At 41.6% G+C, this 25428-nt stretch overlaps 1 protein-coding gene and 1 non-coding gene across 2 annotated transcripts; both read left to right on the top strand.

The window, feature by feature from the left end:
- Positions 1-1949: 1949 nt before the first annotated feature.
- On the top strand, positions 1950-9740 carry LOC144664176 (uncharacterized). Its single transcript, XM_078525288.1, has 8 exons — positions 1950-2076; positions 3415-3780; positions 3917-4090; positions 4362-4604; positions 4932-5249; positions 5463-5615; positions 6201-6730; positions 7318-9740. The coding sequence occupies exons 1-8, from the start codon at positions 1950-1952 to the stop codon at positions 7663-7665; spliced, it is 2259 nt and encodes a 752-aa protein (XP_078381414.1). The 3' UTR covers positions 7666-9740.
- Positions 9741-20951: 11211 nt separating this feature from the next.
- Positions 20952-21024, top strand: Trnal-uag (transfer RNA leucine (anticodon UAG)). Its single transcript has one exon. It is a non-coding gene; the product is annotated as a tRNA-Leu (tRNA).
- The last annotated feature ends 4404 nt before the right edge of the window (positions 21025-25428 follow it).

Here is a 25428-nt window from a genome sequence, read left to right as displayed (position 1 = left end):
ATAGTTGTTCTTTAGTATCCACTCAAAGGCATCGGCTAAACGATTAAATAGGAACGGCGAGGAACGGAGACCAAACGGTAGGCGGAGGTCGACATAGAATTTTCCTTGCCAATGCATGCCGAGGAGATCTCGGTCCATAGGAGACACCGGGCATAGCCGAAACGCGTGCTTGAGGTCGAGCTTAGCCATTAGAGCACCGGTGCCAAAAGAAGCTACTAGGGATAGGGCTTGATCGAAGGAAGCGTAGTGTAAGGTGTAATCCTCTTTACTTATGAAGTCATTGATGGATGAGCCTCGGGGTGAGGAAAGATCCATGATGATACGCCAAGAGCCGTCCTTTTTAGGAACAACCCCGAGAGGTGAGCATTGTAGGGTTGGAAGGGGGAGAGATGAGAAGGGACCTGCTGTGTGGCCTCTACTGAGCTCTTTCTGGAGTGCCTCGGTAACTGCTTCAGGGTGAAGGAGGGTGGATTTTAAATTTGGAGTAATCCTGTGGTGACGGGGGCCCTGGTAGCCAATACGACAGCCAAATTGCAGGTCATGGAGCAGATCTGAAGCAAATTGTCGGTCAGGATAGTGCTTTAATTCTTGAGCCAAGTTGGGTATACAAACAGGAGTTGATGGAGGAAGGTGGGAAAGACTGGAGGACAGATTGTTACAGTACTCCTTTTGGGCACTGAGTACTGGGATGGGTGCCGCCACAACCTTGGTTACTGCAGATGTGAAGGAATTGGCAGTTGGTGCGACGGCAGAAACGACGGTTGAAATCCCTGCAGGTGAAGTTTGGTGAAGGGGAAGAGAGGTTGACCTGCTGAGTGTGGGCAGGTGGCTTAGGGGTGCTGGTTGAAGAGGAGGCTGACCCAGAAGTGAATGGCTGAGCTTGGGCTGCGGGGCGACGAAAGGACTGGTTGGCTTGGGTATGAGTCGGGCAATTTAAAGTGCGATGGCCGTAAGAATGGCAAGAAATGCAAAAGGGGAGCGTTTCCTCTTTCAAGATATCATTGTAGAGCTGGTCGTTGGTATGGGCCCAAGACATCGATGGGTTAGTAGCGGCCATGTAGCGGAAAGCTGTGTCGTACATAATCCACGCGGACGCTCTAAATTTCCGGCTGAACTTACAGATCTGATCTTGGTAGGCCAGGAGATCAGGGGCAAGAAGAGGGAAGTGGTGAAGGACTGTTCGTAGGTAAATATTCCAGGCCTCCAACCAGGAATGAATGCCGTCGACCTTGCGTTTCCTTTGATGAGAGGGTACGAAAGCCAGGGATGAGGGGTCTTGGGCGTTGACCTCTAATTTAAATTGGTTCTGTGCGGCCAAAGAAGGGTGAGGGTATAGGTTGTCAGACAGTAGATCAGCAAAATCTATGTACTCACGTTTGATGATCCGCTGCTGGATTTTTTGTGGAAGCGGTGGTAAATTGTGAGCAAGGGCAGAAGTGCCAGGCGTTCCCAACAAGTTGGCTGAGAGGGGACTGGGACCGAGTGCAGGAAATTGAGCGACGCCATGTTGTAACTGTTCGGCTCCTGTTGAAGCGTTGTTTAAATCAATCGGGCCAGGAGGCGGGCGAGTTTGAATAGCCGTCGAAGGAGGCTGTCGTTGCGGAGACGCTGGAGAGAGCAATGAACTTGCAGCCGGGATTGGAGGCTGCTGCGAGCCAACACGCTCGCTATGAACGGCTGCCGAGATAAGTGATCGCAGCTGTGCAATCTGTTCGTCAGAAAAAGCACTCGCTTGGGCAGGATTTGCACCGACGTTAACCATCAAGGCCGGTGGAGGAACGTTGTTTGGGCCAACAACGTCGTTGGGGCCAGCAGGTGGTGGGTTTGCGTGTTCGAAAGCGTGAATTCGTTCGGCGAGGCGTGCCTTTGACCCAGTTGTCACTAAATGTCGTGCCGAAGCGAGCAACACCAAACTCTGGCGCGGTTAAGCCAAGAGTTGACCCAGCTCCATGGAAGCCGGATTGACTGCCGGGTTGGAGGCACGGCGACGATTTCGTGTAGCACGAGGCATACTAAAAGCAAACTTACGAGTAACAGTAGATAGCGTGTGTTGCGTGCTAGTAGAAACAAAGACTGGTATATAAAAGCACATGCACGCACGCATTGTTCACTTGAGACCTGATATGCTACGGATGGCCAAAACTGATAATGGAATCAACGATTGACATAAGCACTAAGTGCTGATAGTGATACCCAGTTAATGGAGCTGATAGCATCCACTGTTTATATAGCAAGTTCGCCGGAATGTTTGTAATACAATACATCGATTAAAATAACTCTGTAGCCAAGGCATATTTACTGAATAATGCTACGCTCTTGTAGTTAACTGTACTTTACGAGTAAAGTGTACATTATAATTGGGCTATAATTATTTTGTTGTGGTGTCAGTAAAAACATTGGGAAAGTGGTCACACCAGTCATAACAATATCTAAGGCTTGCATTATTCACAGCTATTTTGATTGTGGGGATGATTCCCCTACCAGCAACATTATTGTAAATTGTTGAAGCATTGTTAGAACAGTGTGGATTCCCCACCAATGGTGTAACTGTTACTTAAATCAGATTCTCGTGCTACAACACCACCGGCAAACGTTACGAAACCTAGTATTGTACTGTCACTACTGTGGCTGATAGTATGGGTCTTTGTTGTACAGTGGAACCCCGTTAATACGGACACTAAGGGGACAGGCCAAATTGTCCGTATTAACGGGGTGTCCGTATTAAGCGGGGTCTCAGGAAAAAGTCACGGATACATGTTTTATTGACACAAAGACGAAGGCAAACGTTTTCACAGCAACAAAACGTTGTTTAATTGTACAGTTACCGTAACAGATGCAAACTGTGAACCCTGACAGAAATGAATAGTTTTTACGAAAACCTTACGATCTAGTCATACTTCGAACTAAACTATATTAAACTCAACAATTGAATTATTTGAAAATGTCGCAACTTAACTATATACAAGAAAAAAACGCATCAAAGCAACCGAACGTTTTCTATAAAGTTCCCTTTGTAACTTAAACTCTGACCGTAACCGTTATTAAACTGAACAAACTCAAGTCGGTAACGTTACTTTAAAAGGAAGCCTTTAGCTTGAGGCACAACCAGGCGGACTAAAACCTTTGCAAGTCACACTGTTAGGCTTCTGTTAGTCTTAAAATCGTTTTAACTCATCGCATTCTGTCATTTTTTGACCAGGGTAAAGTAAGAAAATAATTGTGACAATGAAAATTGACAGTTCATAGATAAACAGTGTCAGTAAAGCGGGGTTGACAATGTATGACAGTTTGTCACTCGGGACACGGAAAAGTGTCCGTTGTCCGTATTAACGGGTGTCCGTATTAAGCGGGTTAATTTAAGAGAAAATGTATTACATTTTCGTCAGGACCAACGAAACTGTCCGTAATACCGAGGTGTCCGTATTAAGCGGGTGTCCGTAAAGCGGGGTTCCACTGTACCTAGTATTGCACTGTCACTACTGTGGCTGATAGTATGGGTCTTTGTTGTACCTAGTATTGCACTGTCACTACTGTGGCTGATAGTATGGGTTATTGTTGTACCTAGTATAGCACTGTCACTACTGTGGCTGATAGTATGGGTCTTTGTTGTAGGAAGCAAGGGTGATGCCGGAAACCCTGGTATTGGGTTGCCTGGTGAGGAAGGCGCTGTTGGTGAAGATGGTAGACCAGGAGAGAGAGGACAAGATGGAGAGAAAGGAGAAAGAGGATCAGATGGGTCGCCAGGACCGCCGGGGCCGATTGGACCACCAGGAGAGACAGGTATGCTGTTAATATAGTGAAAAACAAGCCCTGCACACACTAATTACCAATAAGATTATGAGCTCGAGATTTCTATACAGGTGATAGTTGATGAATACTGTGTCGATTCCAGTGTTGTTTTTTGTCACTTAATAAGGTGGCCAAGGCCCAAAAGGCGATAAAGGAACCACAGGTCAAACAACAGTTGTTGCTGGACAAAAGGGCGAACCTGGTATTAATGGAAGCAATGGACTGGATGGTGGCGATGGACAAAAGGGTGAGAGAGGCCCGCCAGGAGCACCAGGAGATGCTGGAGCTTCAGGAGCCAAAGGTAGGCAAGCCATCGCTCAACTGGGCTGCAGCATTACCTTTGAGTTGCAGCCACAATGTCTTTTCAATTTTGCAAACAATAATATTTACAATTACTACCAAGCATGTTTTCACTATGAAAAACTGTAACACATGCTTCCCCAAACTCTAGATGCATTTTTACTTACCATATATATCTGGTCGGCTGTAATGATTCCAAGCCTGGGAACTTAGTTTGCATGTGCGTGTAATCTCATGTCACTATTTTCTTGTTTCTTGTCCTGGGATGTCAGGTGAAAAAGGTTCAGCTGGTGATGCTGGGCCACGCGGCGGTCCTGGCGAGGATGGAGCGGATGGTGAACCAGGAGTGGCTGGAGACAAAGGAGAAAAAGGTTCACCGGGCCGGACTGGACAGGCAGGCGAACCTGGAGTTGAAGGCTTACCGGGAGTGCCTGGTGAAAAGGGTGATACAGGGCCGCCTGGCGAGTCTGGAGCAGAGGGAAAACCTGGCCTGAAAGGAGAACAAGGACCTCCAGGTACTGCCGCAGTCTATTTTAAACCTGGTTTGACTGCTCAGGTTAGATAGACCTGCCAGTCAAGTTTAAGTTCCACCTGCTTTAGTGGAGTCTAGGAATTGGAGTTAACATGCAATTCTCTAACAGCCATGAGGTGCAGCTAAATTGTCTATATACAGTCAACTCTCTCTAAAACAGCACATCGTTGGGACTGGCTCCAACTGTCTGTCTTAGAGAGATGTCTGTCTCATAGTAAGGTTTAGTTACAGACTGAAATGACTGAAAAACAGCATGCATTCTCATGGATTTTATTTTCTGAATGTTAAACAAGTTGGCTTTCCATTGTAGGGCCTGAGGGAAGTCCTGGCGACACTGGAATAGAAGGTAGCCCGGGTGAAAAAGGTGAACCAGGCCCACCAGGTTCAGAGGGGAGTAAGGGAGACAGAGGACAGGTTGGAGCTAGTGGACCACCTGGACCGAAAGGCGAACCTGGTGACACGGGTCTTCAAGGTGACGTAGGTGATCCTGGCCCCCAGGGGGAGCCGGGTAATGATGGCCCGGCGGGAGAAAAGGGAAATGACGGATTTCCTGGAGTTCTTGGTGAGAAAGGAGACCCTGGATCAGACGGACCGCAAGGATCAAAGGGTGAACCAGGACTCGGAATTGGTAAGATCAAGTTAAATCCATGTTATTTGTAGCGGTAACATCCTCATGTAACACAGCTCTGGAGTGTGATGAATTCACGCTAATGGAAAAGTTGAACATTGCAAAAGGAGCGGTCAAGTTCATTTTATTATGTACCTTTATGTTTAAAAGCGATAAGGAAAGAGTGTGAGTGCTGACTTTGTTTACTGATATGATTCCTGTTTCATTTCTTAGGGTCTCCTGGGGAGAAAGGTGACCGTGGTGATGTTGGTATCCCTGGTCTTGATGGTGAAAAGGGCGAGACGGGACCTGCGGGACCTATCGGACCCGAGGGACCAAGAGGCGAGGCTGGCGATCCGGGAATTAATGGAGTGCCTGGACCAAAAGGTACGGTATTTGGTAGAGGGGGGAGAGGGAGGCAGCTGCAGCTCCGTCACTCTGTCTTTGATCTGAGAACAAGGTGTATAAATTCCTTCACGCTATGATTACTAGAGTTTCAAGAGTACTAGATCTTGATACTTCACAAAAATCTTGGGACATTTATCGATGTTTCACGTTTAAAAATCGTAATGAATGTATATTATTCGCCCTCAGTGTTGTAGAACTCCGTGTAGGGTGAACTTATTATGCATATTTAAAGCTAGCTGCCAGCTTAGCACCGCGTTTATGCGAGGATTTTGTTTGCTATGGCAATTTATTAAACCATTAACCTTCTAAAAGTTCCACTTGACAACATTTCTTAAATGTCACTTGGAAAATAAAAGTCAAGTACATTCTCGTCCCCAGAGCCTCGTGCGTCAGGCTCGGCCGGCTAAGAGGGACAAACAGCTCTAGGGACGAGAATGGTAAAGTAATGCTCAAACAGCGACGAAAGTCAGAAATTTCAGAGGAAATGTGGCATATCCTTGGTGGGAATAAACAAATAATTCTAAGTGTGCATGAGTGCTAATAAGTTCCTCCTGATGTTGTTAGGTGATAAGGGCGTGGACGGATTCGCCGGTCTCATTGGACCCCCTGGTGATCAAGGACCCAAAGGTGCCAGTGGGCTGACCGGGTTACCAGGACCCCCGGGTGAAGCCGATTTTGGGTTCTATGTGGTACGGCACAGCCAGACAGCGGAACTGCCGGATTGCCCGGGGGATAGTGTGTCACTGTGGGACGGATACAGTTTGCTTTACGTGCAGGGTAACGAACGAGCGCACGGCCAAGATTTGGGTCAACCCGGCTCATGTCTGCCGAAATTCAGCACCATGCCCTTCCTGTTTTGTAACCTGAACGAAAACTGCAACCTGGCCTCGCGCAATGACTACACCTTCTGGCTGTCCACCACAGAGCCCATTCCCATGATGCCTGTTCAGGATGCAGACGTCAAGCCCTTCATTAGTCGCTGCCGCGTGTGCGAGGCGCCCGCCATGGTCATGGCGCTTCACAGCCAAAGCATGATCGAACCAGACTGTCCTGAAGACTGGAAACCTCTGTGGAGAGGCTACAGCTTCCTTATGGTGAGTTGGACATCCCTGTGCAGCTATGTTAAATGGAGTCAAAAACTGACTGACTTTACTTTTGTCCAGGACAAAACAAGCGACACGTAATGAGCGATTTCCATATGACTTAAAAAAAATTGTTTTTCTGAGCATTCGTGATCTAATTCATTCAACTGAAATCAAAGGATCAAAACAAGCTTTGCCCGTTTTTCCGCTAAAATTGTCCCAAATACGGAGAAAGATTTGTTCGATTAACCAATCAGAATGCTGACAAGCGAGTTACTTCAAAAATGGCTTCTCGCGATCCGCACGCTTTGCGTTGTGTGTTTGCCAAACCAACCAAATCTGTGTGCGTTTGTCTCCAGTCAAATTGATTCCTTCTAGTTGGCTTGTTGTTTTTTTGTGTGTTGACGCATATTCATTTCAAGTACATATGAAAATCGCTCTAATGAGGTGGCCATAGGGTGGGGATTTAACTTGCAGAGTCTGTCCTTGTGGCATTCAAAGTAAGAAAAGAATGAGCTTTAGAAGGTTATAATAGTGAACAAATCCCTTCCCTCCCCTGCTTGAGCATGCCACTAATAATTCTCCTTTATTCCCGACAGCACACAAGTGCCGGCAACGATGGGGCAGGACAGCTTCTTTCGTCCCCAGGCTCCTGTCTGGAGGACTTCCGTACCAGTCCTTTCATAGAATGTCACGGTCGCGGGACATGCCACTATTACGGTAGCACGTACAGCTTCTGGCTAACAACTGTCAGCGACGAAGAACAGTTCCGAACACCAACATCCCGGACTATTAAATCAGGAAACCAGCGTGAGCATGTTAGCCGCTGTACCGTCTGCATGAAAAAGGTCTATAACAACAACGGCAATGGAAACGGAAACGGAAACGGAAATGGTATTGATAACGGAGGAGATCCCATCACAGACATTGGCGACTTGCCGAACTAATTGAGCAGTGTTTTAACCATGTCACAACGCTTATTTAGTTTCACGATCGAAGCGCGTTTTCTTTATGTTGTTAGGATTTAGTTGCTCTTCCGAGCACGTGTAAAGCGTTTTCACGTCAGAACATGAATGACATCAGATCAGTTGGTTTTTTTTTCTCTTTCCGAATTCGATCGCGTTCTGCGTGACTAATGAAAACGAAAAAAATATTGTGCTGCTGCTTCACAACTTAAGCTGTTACTAGAATCCGTCTTCTAAATCTGTTTCGTTGATTTCTGCCACGACGTTTTGGTGAAGTATATTTGTTTAGTAAATATGCCTGCCTTATTCCACAGTTTTAAAGGATAGTTTGTATCAGATTGTATCAAAGCTTCATTCCTTTTCTATAAATGCTGATCTTACTGACTAACACAGCCAAGATCCAAGTAAGGAAATTAATAATAACACGAGGCACTCGCAGGAAAAGAGGAGGAATTAGTCCCCGGCGTAAGTTTGAGTCTTTGTTTGCAATCAGTTGAACTAGAACTTTTACCTATTGTAATCGCGTCTGCGACAACCAACTAAGCTCTATTTATCGTCATGGAGGTTTGCTTAAACACATCTACCCTCGTCACAACATCACAGCTGACGTTGTACATATAGGAGTGCTCGAAACTCTTTACGTTCGTTGGCGATGATTTCTGAACTATTTCATTCTTTTAAGTGTCAGTACATTTTCACTGCTTTTCCTCCTGAAACAACCAAACTGTAGTTTGAAATAAATATTCATTCAAAAATCAAAACACAACAATAAAGAAACGCCCGTATTGTCAAAAGTCGTGTTAAACCACGCGGATTTCTATCAATGGCAACGCCTGTTTTAAAAATTTGTAGCGTAGAACGACGATACATTGTAATTATTATTTCGTTATCGAGAATGATCAAGATCGGTCCAAGCTCAGTGGTCTCAAATGTTTCGGAGAAATTCAGTTTCTCAAAATGTGACCCCCAAAATTGCGACTGAGCTAAAAACTATAGGGAAACGATGGGTTTCTTCCTTGACAAGGTACAAAAACACAAGACCTCGCACTCGGATTTACATGAGTTGCATAATACGTTTGTGGACATCGACTTTGTTTTACGAGTATGTACCGAATTATAGATAAATTGTTATTTTACATAGTTAACCTCGTTGAACTATCGTTGCTTTTATAGTTTTATGATTATAAATATACTTTAAGATTCGGTACTTTGAAAATAGAACAACTTTTAGTGTTAGTTTTCTAGTTAAAATTTGTATTCATCGTTTTTTGTTGTTTTTAAAGAGACCATTATTGAAATGAAGTGATGTTTGTTCCCCTTGACAGCTCCTTTTCAGTTCCGGTACTAGTGATTGTTCGTTTTCACGGCCTAAAATATGCCAAAATATTATAAATAGTGAAAGTTGCATTTATAATAAGATAGTTTAGGACAGTATTAGGTATCCGTTTTTTAAATGATAGTCTCTTTAATTTTTAAATAATTGACATTATCATTAAATGGGTGGTTGGGTTATAAACATTACTTTTTGGTAAAATATAAGGGAAATTAGAGTACAGAATATTCTATGGTAATTTCTGTTTTAAGGAATGCTTTTCTTTTGGCACAAGCAATCGTAAAACATCTAACCATCGTGACTGTCAAATACAAACGGAAAACTATATTGTTTTTGGATGGTACTTTACACCTCCTTATTGACCGCCTTGGAAGGAAATAAGTGAAAAGCAAAAAATTCTAATAAAACGATTCCTCTAAATGTTTATGCCAGTGCATGCAATTGGAAGAATGATATCGATTTGCTTTGCGAGATACAACTATTTTATATTTTTACTGTTGATATGTGCCAAAATATGCAATTAAAACAATATTAAATATTTTATAAAGAAATTAAGCAATGCGATAGGCAGATACTAGTTATAGGTTTTGCTTATTTTTACATGAAATATAGGAGCTAAATAATGAATCGATTAGTGTGATCAGATTATGAAATATACTACGTATGATTTGTAAAGCGACCGTAAACGATTAAATAAATTTGTAATAAATATTTTATTCATTGATTTCCTCATTGATGTCGTTGATTAAGCACAACCTCATACCCACGGAGTAAAGAAAAAAATTTGCGAAAGAGCTTTCTGTTTCAATGTCATTCCCAGGGCAGGGCAGCTTATTTGTGATTTGCAAATTGGTGTCTGTTCCCTCTGCGTTAAAACTGGTCCAATCTCCCTGAAACTCGAGAACACCTAGACGAACGTTGCCATGTTTGCCCCACACGTTTATACAAACTACTTCAAATAAGCCCGGTAGAATTCTCCAAGATCATTGTTTGAGTAAGCGTCAACTTTGTAACCCACGCGGTTTGCTTACCGTGTTTGGGCCCTGGTGATATTAAATAGATTTAGCCAAGCCTAAAAGCGGAGCTACCCGATAATTTACTTTGCCCTTTATATAAATTTCTGAATTTACTGACCATGGAATAAAAAAAATAGGTCATGAGCCCGCGATCCAATAGAAAAACATTTTACGGTCAGCGACCAACTTTATAAAAACTCGTCACCTCGATGAGCTATACACCTGAGCCCGCGATATAGACACGTGATACTGGTCAGCGGACACCTTGTGTTGACAGCTGTCAGTTGACCATAACTTGGATGCCCAGTATCAAAGATGTTAGCGTTCATCTACTTCTGAAGTGGGCGACGTACGTACGGACGCGCCCGCGAGCCATGCCGCTAGCCATGATGACCATGTAAACTCAAGTTCATGGCTTTCCTATTTCTGTGGATTTTCTATGGGTATGGGGCTCCGCTCTGCGGCCCTTCGGGCCGCTGTGGAGCTCCGCTAAAATACCAACACGTAGGTTAAAGCTTATTTTGACTCATAAATCATCATAAGGGGGGAACCCCCCCCCCCAAAAAAAAAAAAAAAAAAAAAAAAAAAAAAAAAAAAAAAAAAAAAAAAAAAAAAAAAAAAAAATTATTTTATATTTTTTTCCCCCCCACACACCTCCCCCCCCACAAAAATTTTAAAAAAAAATTTCCCCCCCCCCCCCCCCCCCCAAAAAACCCCCCCCCCCCCCTCCTTTTTCCCCCCCCCCCTCTACATAAATAATGACCGGTCCCTAATGGGCAAGTATAACACCTAAAATGTACAGTTTGGGTCTTTTCCGAAAACCGCCATCACGTGGATTCACCCTAATTTTCATTCCAGGTTCAGGAATCGAATAAGAAAGTGGTACATAAGCCACTAAAAGTGACGATTTTGGTCAGGCTCTTCTGTTAAAATACCACCACGTAGGTTAAAGCTTATTTTGACTCCAGAACCTACAAAACTGGGCAGTTTGAGAATTGAAATGTACAGTTTGGGTCTTTTTCGATAACCCCCATCAGGTGGATTCATCCTAATTTTTACTTCATGTCCAAAAGAATCGAGTAATAAAGTGCTATATGAGCCACTGAAAAATGACGATTTTGTGCCCTTGTGTTAAAATACCACCACGAAGATTAAAGCTTATTTTCACTCCAGCACCAGGAAAACGGGCCAGTTTGAAACTTGAAATGTACAGTTTGAGTCTTTGGAATACCGCCATCACATGGATTCATCCTAATTTTCACTCCATGCCCAAAAGAATCGAATAAGAAAGTGCTATATTAGCCACTGAAAATGACGATTTTGGGTCCTTGTGTTAAAATGTTACCAAGTAGAATGAAGCTTATTTTGACTCCAGAACCAGCAAAACGGGCCAGTGTAGCAGCTATAAAATGTACAGTTTGTTAAATTAACATGTTGGACATTCTTTGCTTTTTAGAAAAATCTTAACTATCGTTCATCTGAATTCAAAGCTGTGGAATCAACTGGTTCCAATTCCGGCATCTCGCGGCAGTAGCGGGGCCGTACGCTTTTCTAGTAGGGCCGTATGGCTTTTTCCGGCCCTGCTAGAGCGAGGCGTACGGCCCTCATACGGGACTTTTTTTTATATGGTTTTCCAAGGAAATTGCGCGCGGGTCCGTACGGGTCATATGATAATAAAGCTTATTTCCCCTCCAGAACCAGAAAAACAGGCCAGTTTGAAACTTGAAATGTACAGTTTGGGTCTTTTCCGAAAACCGCCATCACGTCGATTCAGCCCAATGTTAACTCTAGGTCAAAAAGAATAGAATAAGAAAGTGCTACATGAGGCACTAAAAATGACGATTTTGGGCCCGTGTGGTAAAATACCACCACGTAGATTAAAGCTTATGTTACCTCCAGAATCAGCTAAAACACGCCAGTTTGAGACTTGAAATGTACAGTTTGGGTCTTTTCGGAAAATCGCCATCACGTGGATTCATCTTAATTTTCACTCCGTTAAAATAGAACCAGGTAGATTAAAGCTTATTTTCACTCCAGAACCATGTAAACCGGCCACTTTCAAACTTGAAATGTACAGTTGGGTTTTTGTTTGTTCTTGGAAAATCGCCATCAGTGGATTCATCCTAATTTTCACTCCATGTCCAAAAGATTCGAATTAGATTGTGCTATACGAGCCACTGAAAATGACGATTTTGGACCCTTGTGTTAAGATACCACCACGTGGATTAAAGCTTATTTTCACTCCAGAACCAAAAAAATCAGCCACTTTGAGACTTGAAATGTACAGTTTGGGTCTTTTCCGATAACTGCCATCACGTGGAGTTCTCCTAATTTTTATTCTTGGGCCAAACAAATCGAATGAGAAAGTGCTAAATAAGCCAGTGAAAGTGACGATTTAAGGCCCTTGTTTTAAAATACCACCACTTAGGTTAGAGCTTATTTTGACTCCAGAACCAGCCAAACCGGCGAATTTAACACCTAAAATGTACAGTTTGGGTCTTTTCCGAAAACCGCCATCACGTGGATTCATCCTAATTTTCAATCAAGGTCCAAAGAATCGAATAAGAAAGTGGTACATCATCCACTAAAATTGCAGATTTTGGGCACTTGTGATAAATAGCACCAGGTAGATTAAAGCTTATTTCCCCCCCCAGAACCAGAAAAACAGGCCAGTTTGAAACTTGAAATGTACAGTTTGGGTCTTTTTGGATTACCGCCATCACATGGATTCATCCTAATTTTCACTCCATGTCCAAAAGAATCGAATAAGAAAGTGCTATATAGCCACTGAAAATGACGATTTTGTGTCCTTGTGTTAAAATACCAACACGTAGAATGAAGCTTATTTTGACTCCAGAACCAGCAAAACGGGCCAGTTTAACACCTAACACAGTTTGGGTCTTTTCCGTGCCATCACGTGGATTCGTAATCTTCCTCCAAGTCAAGAAAGAAAAGAACGTGCAACCTGAGACACTGAAAATGACGATATTTGGCCCTTGTGGTAAAATACCACCATGTACATTAAAGCTTATTTCCCCTCCAGAACAAGCAAAGCAGGTCAGTGTGAAACTTGAATTGTACAGTTTTGGTCTTCTTGGAATACCGCCATCACATGGATTCATCCTATTTTTCACTCCATGTCCAAAAGAATCGAGTAAGAAAGTGCTATATGAGCCACTAAAAATGACGATTTTGGGCCCTTGTGTTAAAATACCACCACGTAGATAAAAGCTTATTTTGACTCCAGAACCTGCAAAACCGGCCAGTTTGAGACTTGAAATGTACAGTCTGCGTCTTTTCCGAAAACCGCCATCACCTGGATTCATTCTAATTTTCACTCCAGGTCCAAAAAATCGAAAAGGAAAGGGCTACATGAGCCACTGAAAATGACGATTTTGGGCCCTTGTGTTAAAATAGAACCACGTAGATTAAAGCTTATTTTCACACCAGAACCATCAAAACGGGCAAGTATAACACCTAAAATATACAGTTTGGGTCTTTTCCGAAAACCGCCATTACGTGGATTCATCCTAATTTTCATTCCAGGTTCAAAGAATCGAATAAGAAAGTGGTACAAAAGCCACTAAAAGTGCCGAGTTTGGTCAGGCTCCTCTGTTAAAATACCACCACGTAGGTGAAGAGATTGTCTAATTGGCGTGCGTCGTGGGTCGTGCGTCGTGCGTCGTGCGTCGTGCGTCGTGCGTCGTGCGTCGTCGTCGTGCGTCGTGCGTCGTGGGTCGTGGGTCGTGGGTCGTGGGTCGTGGGTCGTGGGTCGTGGGTGTATAAGCCAAGTACCGCTATCTCTGGATTTAATACCGAAAAATGTGTGACGCTTAACAAGGCCGAAATTAACTCACTTATCTAAACTCGGTGGGGTGTTACAATATACGTTGCATAGACTACCGCTAGAACTTCCCCTCTCTTTCCCCTTTGACGCCGGCCACGCAGTTAGCCACGCAGGCTACTAGTTCGCAGAAAAACTGATCTAAAAAAAAAAACCTAAACGATTGATCGAAGAGTGCTTATTGGCTGTAGCAGATCAGCTACTTCTATTTCTCCATTTCTTGTGTATCGGATTTTAATCAGGGACCAGTGTGTGGATCAGTGGCAAATAGTGTCGAAATTTCCACTGGGTTTCTTGTTTCTTGGTTTCCAGGATATATGCAAAAATAAATAAACCTTTTTATTTTAAAATAATGGTCTAATATAACTTTATCAGTTCAAAAAATGAAACGTTTATCGCTATAGTGCTCGAATTGCAAGTTTTGATTTCCTTTAATCTCTTTAAACGCAGCCTTCGATAGTGCATCTGCAGCCTCAACTTCATTGATAACGGAAGGTCAAATCTCGACGCACCTTCACCGCATTCAAACGTCTTTATAGGCAGCTTTTCTTCCTATTTTTGTGTTAGGGACGGACCATTATTTTCTTGGAGGGGGGGGGGGGGAAGAAAAATTCTCCTCTGCAAACTTTTTTTTTAGTTTATGTACCTCTGCAAACAATTTTTTTTTCGAAATTCTTTCTATTTTTTGATATACATATCGTGTTTGCAAACAATTTATTTTGTCTTTCCAGGCCCTACAAACAATGTTTTTTCATATTTTTCATCCCCCCCCCTCCAAAAATATAGGTCCGTCCCTCAGTATGAGAAAAAAATAGCTGCTGAGTGTAAATAAACATATTCCCTGTTGCGTTGATGGAAAGGCATCTCATAAACACAATGTAAACACAATGTACAACAACAGTGTACAACAACTACTGCCTCGCAATCCTTGACACCTTTCTTTGAATCTGTCACTCATTTATACTTTGACCTAAAACACGACGTCACGATAACTTATCACGCGAGAGTCACGCTTTCCTGCACATTCCCGTTTTCCCAGGTATAAGAGTGTTTTTACTTTTTAAATGTTTTACATCTGAACCAAAGTGATTTGAAAAAATGGGGCAGAAAAGTCCACATATCACCATTTTCAAACATTTTTTAATAAAGCCCCAAAACTTCGAATTGTCACGACCGGTAATGTTGAAACTTTAAATTATGAAAATAAAAAGTATCGTACTTGTCTTGTTTTTGGCTGTCGACGAATCGTCTGTCGATTTGGCCTTTAAATCTCTAGTATAGGTTAATATAGTCAATCTTCGCTTTCTACAGTGCAAGTTTGCTCCGCACTTTAGCAATTACTTTACCTATTTTTAACTATACTTGCGTCCACGCACTATGATCACTGGTAGGTAGCGATAACTGAAAAAACTCTATTTTTTTCTTAGAGGAAAATTGGCTGAAGGAAATTATGTAATCCTTAATGTCGAGAAGTTGTAACTTTTTCACTTGAATGACCAGAAAAGAATCTTTAAAAAAATATATTGGCTACGTGACCCCTGAATTGGAAAAAAAAAATGAAAAATGATCATTTATCGTTGGTGGGCCACCAAGCTACCTACATGAAATCGAATAATTTACCAAAACGGGACAAAACGCCGATCAAATCTCGAAACGCCTGCAGCCAAGGTAATTGCAATTTTCGGCCCACTTCCGTAAAACTGTCCGGCAGACAAGGGAAAAAAGCGAAACGGTGCGCCAGACATAAAGAAAACATGTTTTTGTTAATAAGAAAAACGGTATCAAAAAAAAATCGGTGAGTGCTCCTGCATCGGGGGCGAACGCCACGACCCAAAACCCACGACCGACCCACGACCCACACCCACGACTCACGACTCACGACTCACGACCCACGACCCACGACCCACGGCGTACGACCCACGACGCACGACCCACGACGCACGACCCACGACGCACGACCCACGACCCACCCACCCACGCCATTTAGTTTGACCCGTAGGTGAAAGCTTATTTTGACTCCAGATCCTACAAAACCGGGCAGTTTAAGAGTTGAAATGTACAGTTTGAGTCTTTTTGGATAACAGCCGTCACGTGGATTCATCCTAATTTTTACTTCATGTCCAAAAGAATCGAGTAAAAAGTACTTTATGAGCCACTGAAAATGACGATTTTGGGCCCTTGTGTTAAAATACCACCACGAAGATTAAAGCTTATTTTCACTCCATCACCAGGAAAACCGGCCAGTTTGAGACTTGAAATGTACAGTCTGTGTCTTTTTTGAAAACCACCCTCACCTGTATTCATTCTAATTTTCACTCAAGGTCCAAAAAATCAAAAAGGAAAGGGCTACATGAACCACTGAAAATGACGATTTTGGGCCCTTGTGTTAAAATAGAACCACGTAGATTAAAGTTTATTTTCACTCCAGAACCAGGAAAACCAGCCAGTTTAAGACTTGAAATGTAAAGTTTGGGTCTTTTCCGTAAACTGCCATCCGTCGATTCAGCCCAATGTTCACTCCAGGTCAAAAGGAATAGAATAAGAAAGTGCTACATGAGCCACTGAAAATGACGATTTTAGGCCCTTGTGTTAAAATACCACCACGTAGATTGAAGCTTATTTTGACTCCAGAATCAGCAAAAGCAGCCAGTTTAACAACTGAAATGTACAGTTTGGGTCTTTTCCAAAAACCGCCATCACGTGGTTTTCTGCCGAATGTTCACTCCAAGTTAAAAAGAATAGAATAATTACGTGCAACTTAAGTCACTGAAAATGACGATTTTGGGCCCGTGTGGTAAAATACCACCACGTATATTAAAGCTTATTTTCCCTCCAGAAGCAGCAAAACACGCCAGTTTGAAACTTGAAATGTACAGTATGGGTCTTTTTTAAAAACCCCCATCACATGGATTCTTTCTAGTTTTTCCTCCAGATCCAAAAAATCGTATAAGAAAGGTTGCATAAGCCACTGAAAAAGATAATTTTTGTTCCTTGGGTTGAAATACCACCAAGTAGATAAAAGTTTATTTTCACACTTCATACATCAAAACCGGCGGCCAGTTTAACAACTAAAATGTACAGTTTGGGTCTTCACAAAACCGCCATCACGTGGATTCAGCCCAATGTTCACTTCAAGCCAAAAAGAATATAATAAGAACGTGCTACATGAGCCACAGAAAATGACGATTTTGGGCCTTGTGGTAAAATACCACCACGTAGATTAAATTAAACCTATTTTTCCTCCAGAACCAGCAAAACAGGCCAGTGTGAAACTTGAAATGTACCGTTTGGGTCTTCTTGGAATACCGCCATCACATGGATTCATCATAATTTTAACTCCATGTCGAAAAGAATCGAATGAGAAAGTGCTATATGAGCCACTGAAAATGACGATTTTGGGCCCCTCTGTTAAAATACCACCCCGTATATGAAAGCTTATTTTCACTCCAGACCCGGGAGAACTGGCCAGTTTGACACTTCAAATGTACAGTTTGCGTCTGGTTGAGAAGCGCCATCACCTGGATTCATTCTAATTTTAACTCCAGGTCCAAAAAATTGAAAAAGAAAGGGCTAAATGAGCCACGGAAAATGACGATTTTGGGACCTTGCGTTAAAATAGAACCACGTAGATTAAAGCTTATTTTCACTCCAGAACCAGCATAACCGGCCAGTTTGAGACTTGAAATGTACAGTTTGGGTCTTTTCCGCAAACCGCCATCACGTCGATTCAGCCCAACGTTCACTCCAGGTAAAAAAGAATAGAATAAAAAAGTGCTACATGAGCCACTAAAAATGACGATTTTGGGCCCTTGTGTTAAAATACCACCACGTAGATTAAAGCTTATTTTCACTCCAGACCCGGGAGAACTGCCAGTTGCACTTCAAAGTAATGCGTCTGGTTGAGGCGCCATCACCTGATTCATTCTATTTCTCCGGTCCAAAAAATTGAAAAGAAGGGCTAATGAGCCACGGAAAATGACGATTTTGGGACCTTGCGTTAAAATAGAACCACGTAGATTAAAGCTTATTTTCACTCCAGAACAGCATCCGGCCAGTTGAGACTTAAAATGTACAGTTTGGGTCTTTTCCGCAAACCGCCATCACGTCGATTTAGTCCAACGTTCACTCCAGGTAAAAAAGAATAGAATAAAAAAGTGCTACATGAGCCACTAAAAATGACGATTTTGGGCCCTTGTGTTAAAATACCACCACGTAGATTAAAGCTTATTTTCACTCCAGAACCAGCATAACCGGCCAGTTTGAGACTTGAAATGTACAGTTTGGGCCTTTTCCAAAAACCGCCATCACGTAGATTCACCCTGTTGTTCACTCAAGGTCCAAAAGAATCGAATAAGAGTGCTACATGAGCCACTAAAAATGACGCTTTAGGGCACTTGTGTTAAAATACCACCACGTAGAGTAAAGCTTATTTTCACTCTAGAACCAGCATAACCGGCCAGTTTGAGACTTGAAATGTACAGTTTGGGCCTTTTCCATAAACCGCCATCACGTGGATTCACCAAATGTTGACTCCAAGTTAAAAAGAATAGAACAAGTACGTGCACATGAGCCACTGAAAATGACGATTTTGGGCCCTTGTTGTTATAGCACCGGTGATAAGCTTATTTCCCCTCCAGAACCAGCAAACAGGCCAGTTTGAAACTTGAATGTACAATTTGGGTCTTTTGGAATACCGCCATCATATGGATTCATCCTATGAGCCTTTTTGACTCCAGACCAGCAAAAGCAGCCCGTTTAACACCTAAAATGTACAGTTTGGGTCTTTTCCGAAAACCGCCATCACGTGGATTGAGCGTAATCTTCACTCCAAGTCAAAAAGAATAGAATAAGAACGTGCTACATGAGCCACTGAAAATGACGATTTTGGGCTCTTGTGTTAAAATACCACCACGTAGATTGAAGATTATTTTGACTACAGAACCCGAAAAACCAGCCCGTTTAACACCTAAAATGTACAGTTCGGGTCTTTTCCGAAAATCGCCATCACGTGGATTGAGCGTAATCTTCACTCTATATCCTCAAGAATCGAATCAGAAAGTGCTATATGAGCCACTGAAAATGACGATTTTGGGCCCTTTTGTTAAAATAGAACCACGTAGATTAAAGCTTATTTTCACTCTAGAACCAGGGAAAACCAGCCAGTTTGTGACTTGAAATGTACAGTTTGGGTCTTTTTAAAAAACCGTCATCACGTGGATTCATCCTAATGTTTACTCCAGGTCCAAAATAATCGAGTAAGAAAGTGCTACATGCCCCAATGAAAATGACGATTTTGGACCGTTGTGTTGAAATACCACCACGTAGATAAAAGCTTATTTTCACTGCAGATCCAGGAAAACCAGCCAGTTTGATACTTCAAATGGTACAGTTTGGGTATTTTTGGGAAACCGCTATCACGTGGATTCAGCCCAATTTTCACTGCAGTTTAAAAAGAATCGAATAAGGTGCTACATTAGCCTCTGAAAATGAAGATTTTGTGCCCTTGTGTTGAAATGCCACCAGGTAGATTAAAACGTATTTTCATTCGATATCCAGCGAAACCTGGCGGTTTGAGTGACTTGAAATGTACCGTTTGGGTCTTTTTCAAAAACCGTCATCACGTGGCATTATCCTAATGTTTACTCCAGGTCCAAAATAATCCAGTAAGAAAGTGTTTCATGAGCCACTGAAAATAAGGATTTGGGGCCCTTGTGTAAAATACCACCACGTAGATTAAAGCTTATTTTCACTCCAGATCCTCTAAAATCGGCCAGTTTGAGACTTGAAATGAACAGTTTGGGTCTTTTTCGAAAACCGCCATCACGTGGATTCATCCTAATTATCAGTCCAGGCCCAAAAGAAACAAATGTGAAAGTTGTTCATGTGCCACTGAAAAAGACGATTTTGGACCCTTGTGTTGAAATATCACCAAGTGGATTAAAGCTTATTGTCGTTCCAGATCCATCAAAACCAGCCAGTGTGAGACTTTTTTTTTTTTTTTTTGCAATAAAAAGCTTTTATTGGTGTTAGGGCTTACAGTACAAGGAAACAATAAAAACTAACAGGAATAAAGAAAAATAATAATAAGAAATTATAAAGGTATTTACATGCGTTACAATTTGTTTTACATACATTTATCGTTAAACTTAATTATACAAGGATACAAAGAAAACGTAGAAATAGTAGTATTGAAAAAAAGATAACGTACTTGTATTTATGAGAAAAAAAAAGAAAAAAGAAAAAAAAACTACAAAAGATTTTCATATATTTCTTTGAATTCAGGCAGTTTGTTATTTTGGATCGCGATTTCTCTTTGTATATTAAGTCTTTCTTTTAAGAGTGACAGAAAACTTTCGAAGCATAGTTTTTCATCGTGTAAGCATTTACAGAATATAGAGTATTTCGCAATGAAAAGCGTGTTGTTTAAAGAGTACGAGTGCGTCTTTTTGTCAAGAATTCCATATAAAATCATACTGTTTGATAATGTGATCTTTTCTTTAGTTTTGCTGGACCACCAGTTTTAAAATAAATTCCAAAAAGATAAAGTTGAAGAGCAGTGTAAGAACATGTGATCTAAAGAGTGTCTGTCAGTGAGACATTGAGGGCATAAATCACTATCTGATATTTTGGCTTTAAAAAGGCTAACTTTTGTTGGAAGGATATTATGAATAAGCTTATATTGAAACATTGATATCTTTATGTCATTTTTTATCTGGAAGGGTAATTCATAAACTTTGTTTAAGTTTGCTCGGTTAAAACCGTACCTTAAAATTTTGCTTTCAGCGGTTGGGGGTAAAAATACGTTTTTTACCATAGCGGAGTAGACGTTTTTGGTAGAAATTATGTTTGTTTTATGATTTCCATTTTCTGCTGTTTCCCGGGGAGTTCTTTTAATTGTTACTTTCCAGACATTCGGAATGGAATTGATCAATCATTGGTTGGTTGCATCTTTGATATGCCTTAATGTGACTGTGTGATACAGTTATGAGTCATATGCGCCAGTCATCATTTGGCTGTGTGAGCGCGTGATGCGGTTCCAGTCAAAAGCCCACATTTCACCCTTGCTCACCACAGAGTCCCAGTAGCTCAGTGGTAGAGCATCCGTCCTAGAACACGGAGGGTCGTGGGTTCAAATCCCATCTGGAACTCGGATTTTTTTCCGAGTTCGATGCTACTTAAATCTTATTTAAAATATAAAGTAAAAGGTGTTTCAAGATGAAATTTTTCGGAGAATTGTTCAAAAGAAAGGAAACTACCATCATTTTGGAGAAGGTCTTTAATACGTAGAATATTTTTTTCGAACCAATTTTTGTAAAAAGGTGTTTTACCCTCGATTTTTATGTTGCGGTTGTTCCAAATTATTTCGTTGTGTAGAGATGTGTTGTTCTGAAAGGCTTGTTTTGAGCTCTGCCAATGTTTAAGACTTCGTGATAGAAGCCTGGGAGGCGGTTAAGTTGCAGCGAGTTAATATCATAATTGCAGTGTGTCAGAAAAGAGAGGCCTCCATGATATTCTAATGCGATCTCAGGGATTATCTTCCAGGACGCGTATTGGTTTGCAAACGTGGTATCCAAGCAACCTTTAAAGCTTTATTTATGATGTTAAAGTCAGTCATTTTAAGACCGCCGTTTTTTTTTTCACCAATGATAGTTGATGTTTTTATCTTTATCTTTTTTTTATCCAGTGTGAGACTTAAAATGTAGAGTAAATCGAGTCGAGTTGAGTCGAATCAAATCGACAGCATTTTCAACCCACCCTGTTGGCCAAGATGGTGTTAGTTTTCTAAGTGTCGCGCAAATGGACTTCTGGTATGTCGGACCCGGGGCCCGGGGGGGCGCCGCCGAAAAAAAAAAAAATAAAAAAAAAAAAAAAAAAAAAGGAAAAAAAAAAAAAAAGGGAAAAAGGATATGAAAAGGAAAGGGGTTGGACCTGGGGCGGAGCCTCCCCGTATAAAACTTTCTTGAGTGCCCCCCCCCCCCCCCGGGATGTCGGATCGACATCAAGTCAGACGAATCGTCTCGAATCGACAACATTTTCAACCCTCCCTGTCGGCTGTTCACCAACTTGGAGTTTTTTTTTCTAAGTGTCGCCCTTACCACCTTCTACTAACAGGAGTCACTTTTAACTGGAACAAAGTAATTTCGAAGCCAACGTCATTGTCACGAATCGACTTCCGTTGAGTCGATTCGTCAAGTGGAATAGTCAAATCGACCCAGTCTGGGTGTATTGGACAAGCCGTCTTGTCTCCGAAAACTACACTTGCCGATTTGAGCGGCACGCTCTTTTAACAAAGGATATGCAAAGAATTTCAATTTACCGCAAGTTATTACTTTTTCGTTTTCTTCTGGTGTTCAACGAATAAAACCCAAATGCAGCTTCAGGTAAAAAGGTAGATTTTCTTGAAGCAATTCGAAAATCGACCAGTACGTGTTTCACTTGTAATAAATAAAGAAAATAAATAAATAAATAAAAGAAATCGACGAATTGGCTCGATTGGTCTCTGTGGAAAATTTATTTGCGATAGCTTTTTAATCATAAACTTTCAAATTTGATTCCATCTGCATATGAGTTCAGGCAGTATTGTACTTCAAATTCTGATATATCATCACTATCATTTCATTCACCTGATGCAAAATAGTCGTAGACTCAGTTTTAGACAATTTCGGCACTGACCAACTGGTCATAGAATTAACTGAAATATCTAAATAACGGCTTAAAAACTGTAGAAGAACTCAAATCAAACACAGAAAGGCCAAGAAGGGGCATAGATGGGCAAAATTCGAGAAGACTAAAATGGATTGCGTTTGGGTAAACTTGAAAAACGGCGGCCCGCCTTTTTTTAAGTTTATCTCAATTTGTAGGAAAGTGTCATTTACAATGCTCGAAAATCTTCCTTACTTGTTACGTGGCCGTGATTTTGCCAACAAATAACTTTTGCTCTGCCAATTTGAAGTTTAGAGCTCTAAATTAACGAAAATAAATAAAGTTAACCAAAATACCGTGACCTAGCCCCTTTAAAGTATGCTTTTTGACGCCATCATGAAATGGGACTTTTTTCACGTCAAATAGATGCCCCCCGGTCTTGTATTAAATTGCCTTTGGTGTGCTCTAGGCTAAGATCTCTTGCAAATATTTGAGCGGGTTCTGTCCCATCGGGCGGCCGCATTCCTTCTTGTATCTACAAGACTCCATTTTGTTGCCAGTGAAAGCGGGAACTGGGACTGCGCAGTCTTTGCTTCCGGTGTGCCCAGTCCTCTGGGCGAACGAATGACGCAGTATTGCGGTAACCCCCCCCCCCCCCCCGCCCCCACTCCCCAGACGAATTGAAAATAGACTGAACCATGGACAGAACTAAAAAATAATCAACCTTAAGCGGCCTTCACACGACAAACTAAAGTTTGCAAACTCGTGTTGGCAAACTTCAAAAAGTTGGCAAACTCAAGCTTTCACACGTCAAACTCGCGTCAAATCAAAACACACGCAAATTTCGACTTTTCCCTTGTTAATTCACAATACAGTACATCCACTTCACGAATTCACGTCGCATTGTTTTTCAAACACTTCCAGAAATGGATATAGTCGTGAATGTGGAACTTCGAAGAGAACTTCGTGCACGAACGAGGAGTGAAATCTGAGCGTAAAAACTTCTTACCGCCTTTCTAACCCAGCTTCTCGGCCATCTGCTCCATTATTTTTTGTTCTTGATTGGTGTCCTTGTAGGATGCTGAGGAAATATCCACAACAGCCGGACAATTCTGAACTTCTTCAATGAATTTAAAGGGGCTATGTCACGGATTACGCATCTGGACAAAATTGGCAAGCTTTTTCTAGTTTGTTGTTGGTAATCCGTCTTAATCTTCGTCAGTCAAAACCTTCCTTGGTTATTTTCGCGTTTTTATTACTTCTTTGTTGTTTATCTATGTCAGAAAATATTATTTTGAGGTGTCTTTCAATTTGGAAGTAATCAGAAAAATGAAAAAAAACCCCGTGACATTGCTCCTTTAAAAGTCGCTACACGATCTTCTTCCGCCATTTTGTGAAGTGTCACGCAAATCACGTGAATAGAGCGCGTATTTTGATTGGTTGAAAGATAGCAACGCACATTTGCCTATCGTTCACACGTCAAATTCGAGTTTGCCAACACGGAAAAGTTGGTGAAAAAGTTGGCGAGAATAGAGACAAGTTCTATTTGTCGCCAACAGTTTGCCAACATGTTTGCCAACTGTTTTTGTGCTGTTCACACACACCAACTTGAGTTTGCCAACACGAGTTTGCAAACTTTAGTTTGTCGTGTGAAGGCCGCTTAAATTAGAGACCAAGCAAGTCATGAATCTGGTAATGGTCCCTGAAAAAAAAATTACAAAAAATATGCTGATTATGCTAGCAGTGTTACTTTTATAATCAACGGCACGCAATGTATGCAGAAGCAAGGACGTTCAAGTCTGCTGGATACCGAAGAAATTAAACGCTGAAATTGATTTTGTTGATTAACACGGCGATTTCTTGTTCCGTTAATCTTGATTTTTGCTTGCAGGGGACCTCTCTCTGTTCATGTTCACTTTATTGTCAGAAAATGCGTTTCTATTATTTTTTTACAGCATTGACTATCATAAAAATTCAAATAATACATTTCCTTCAGAGATTGACAGTTTTTATTTTATGTTAGACTTCTTCTTCTTGTTGTTGTTCAACCAACTTGCGTTAGGTATGTTAATTTAGCGTGACACCCGATATACGATACACGCGCGTGAGCAAGAACTCAGCAAGGTCATATGCTGTCGTGTCTGCACATTTTTGTAAAGAATATGAATGTAGAAATTTCTGCTTTCTAAATCAAACAAGACTTATCAAATATTATATCTGGGTTAATTTTGCTTAGTGTTCTACGCGGCGATTTCTTGTTCCGTTAAACTTGATTTCTACTTGCAGGGGACCTCTCTCTATTCGTGTTCACTTTATTGTCACTGAAAAATGCGTTTCGTTTATTTTAAGAGCCAAATTTATTCAGTAACTGATAAAGTACAACACTCACTCCGGACCCGAAAGCTCGATTCAATAGCAAGAAATCAAACACAGTTTGCTGAGAAACAAGCTGCTTAGAGCAAGCGAATAACCTTGCTGTAAAAACTTGTAAAAAACTCCTTTTTAAGAGTCGTTTCTTGCTCTATATTTTTTCGAAGTTCCTTGTTGTTTTGGTCGTTCTTTGTTTTACGTAACTGGTGACTTTCACAAGTTCTTACAATACACCGAGGATGAGCGGCAGCCAAAGAGTGACTCTCCCTTGCGAAAAGCAAAATGGTGTCTCTCTAAGGGAATAAATAAAAGACTTTGTTTAACCTGAAAGGCCAATCAGTGATCACTGGATCACTGGTATTGCATTCCCAGTGCTCTTCAGTCGAGGTTGTAATCCGGACACCCCCAAGCATGCCAGCATTTAGCGATGACGTCATCGCTTAAAAAGGCAAGAATTATGCTCGTTTTTCCAAATTATGCCAAAATTATACTAGCACGATCGGTTAGGGCCTTAGGACGAAACGGCTGTCCATAGGCTG

The sequence above is a fragment of the Oculina patagonica genome, chromosome 8, assembly GCF_052425735.1.
Source record: "Oculina patagonica isolate OP01 chromosome 8, crgOcupat, whole genome shotgun sequence".
Classification (NCBI taxonomy): domain Eukaryota; kingdom Metazoa; phylum Cnidaria; class Anthozoa; order Scleractinia; family Oculinidae; genus Oculina; species Oculina patagonica.
Note: the sequence above shows the minus strand (reverse complement) of the source record. Positions and strands in the feature narration are given on the sequence as shown.

Bases quoted from the DNA above. Each gene is read 5' to 3' on its own strand.
- LOC144664176 (XM_078525288.1), top strand. From the start codon at position 1,950: ATGGAAGCCGGATTGACTGCCGGGTTGGAGGCACGGCGACGATTTCGT. The intron at 3,781-3,916 runs GTATGCTGTTAA...TCACTTAATAAG, and splicing joins TGGACCACCAGGAGAGACAG to GTGGCCAAGGCCCAAAAGGC. The intron at 5,250-5,462 runs GTAAGATCAAGT...TTCATTTCTTAG, and splicing joins TGAACCAGGACTCGGAATTG to GGTCTCCTGGGGAGAAAGGT.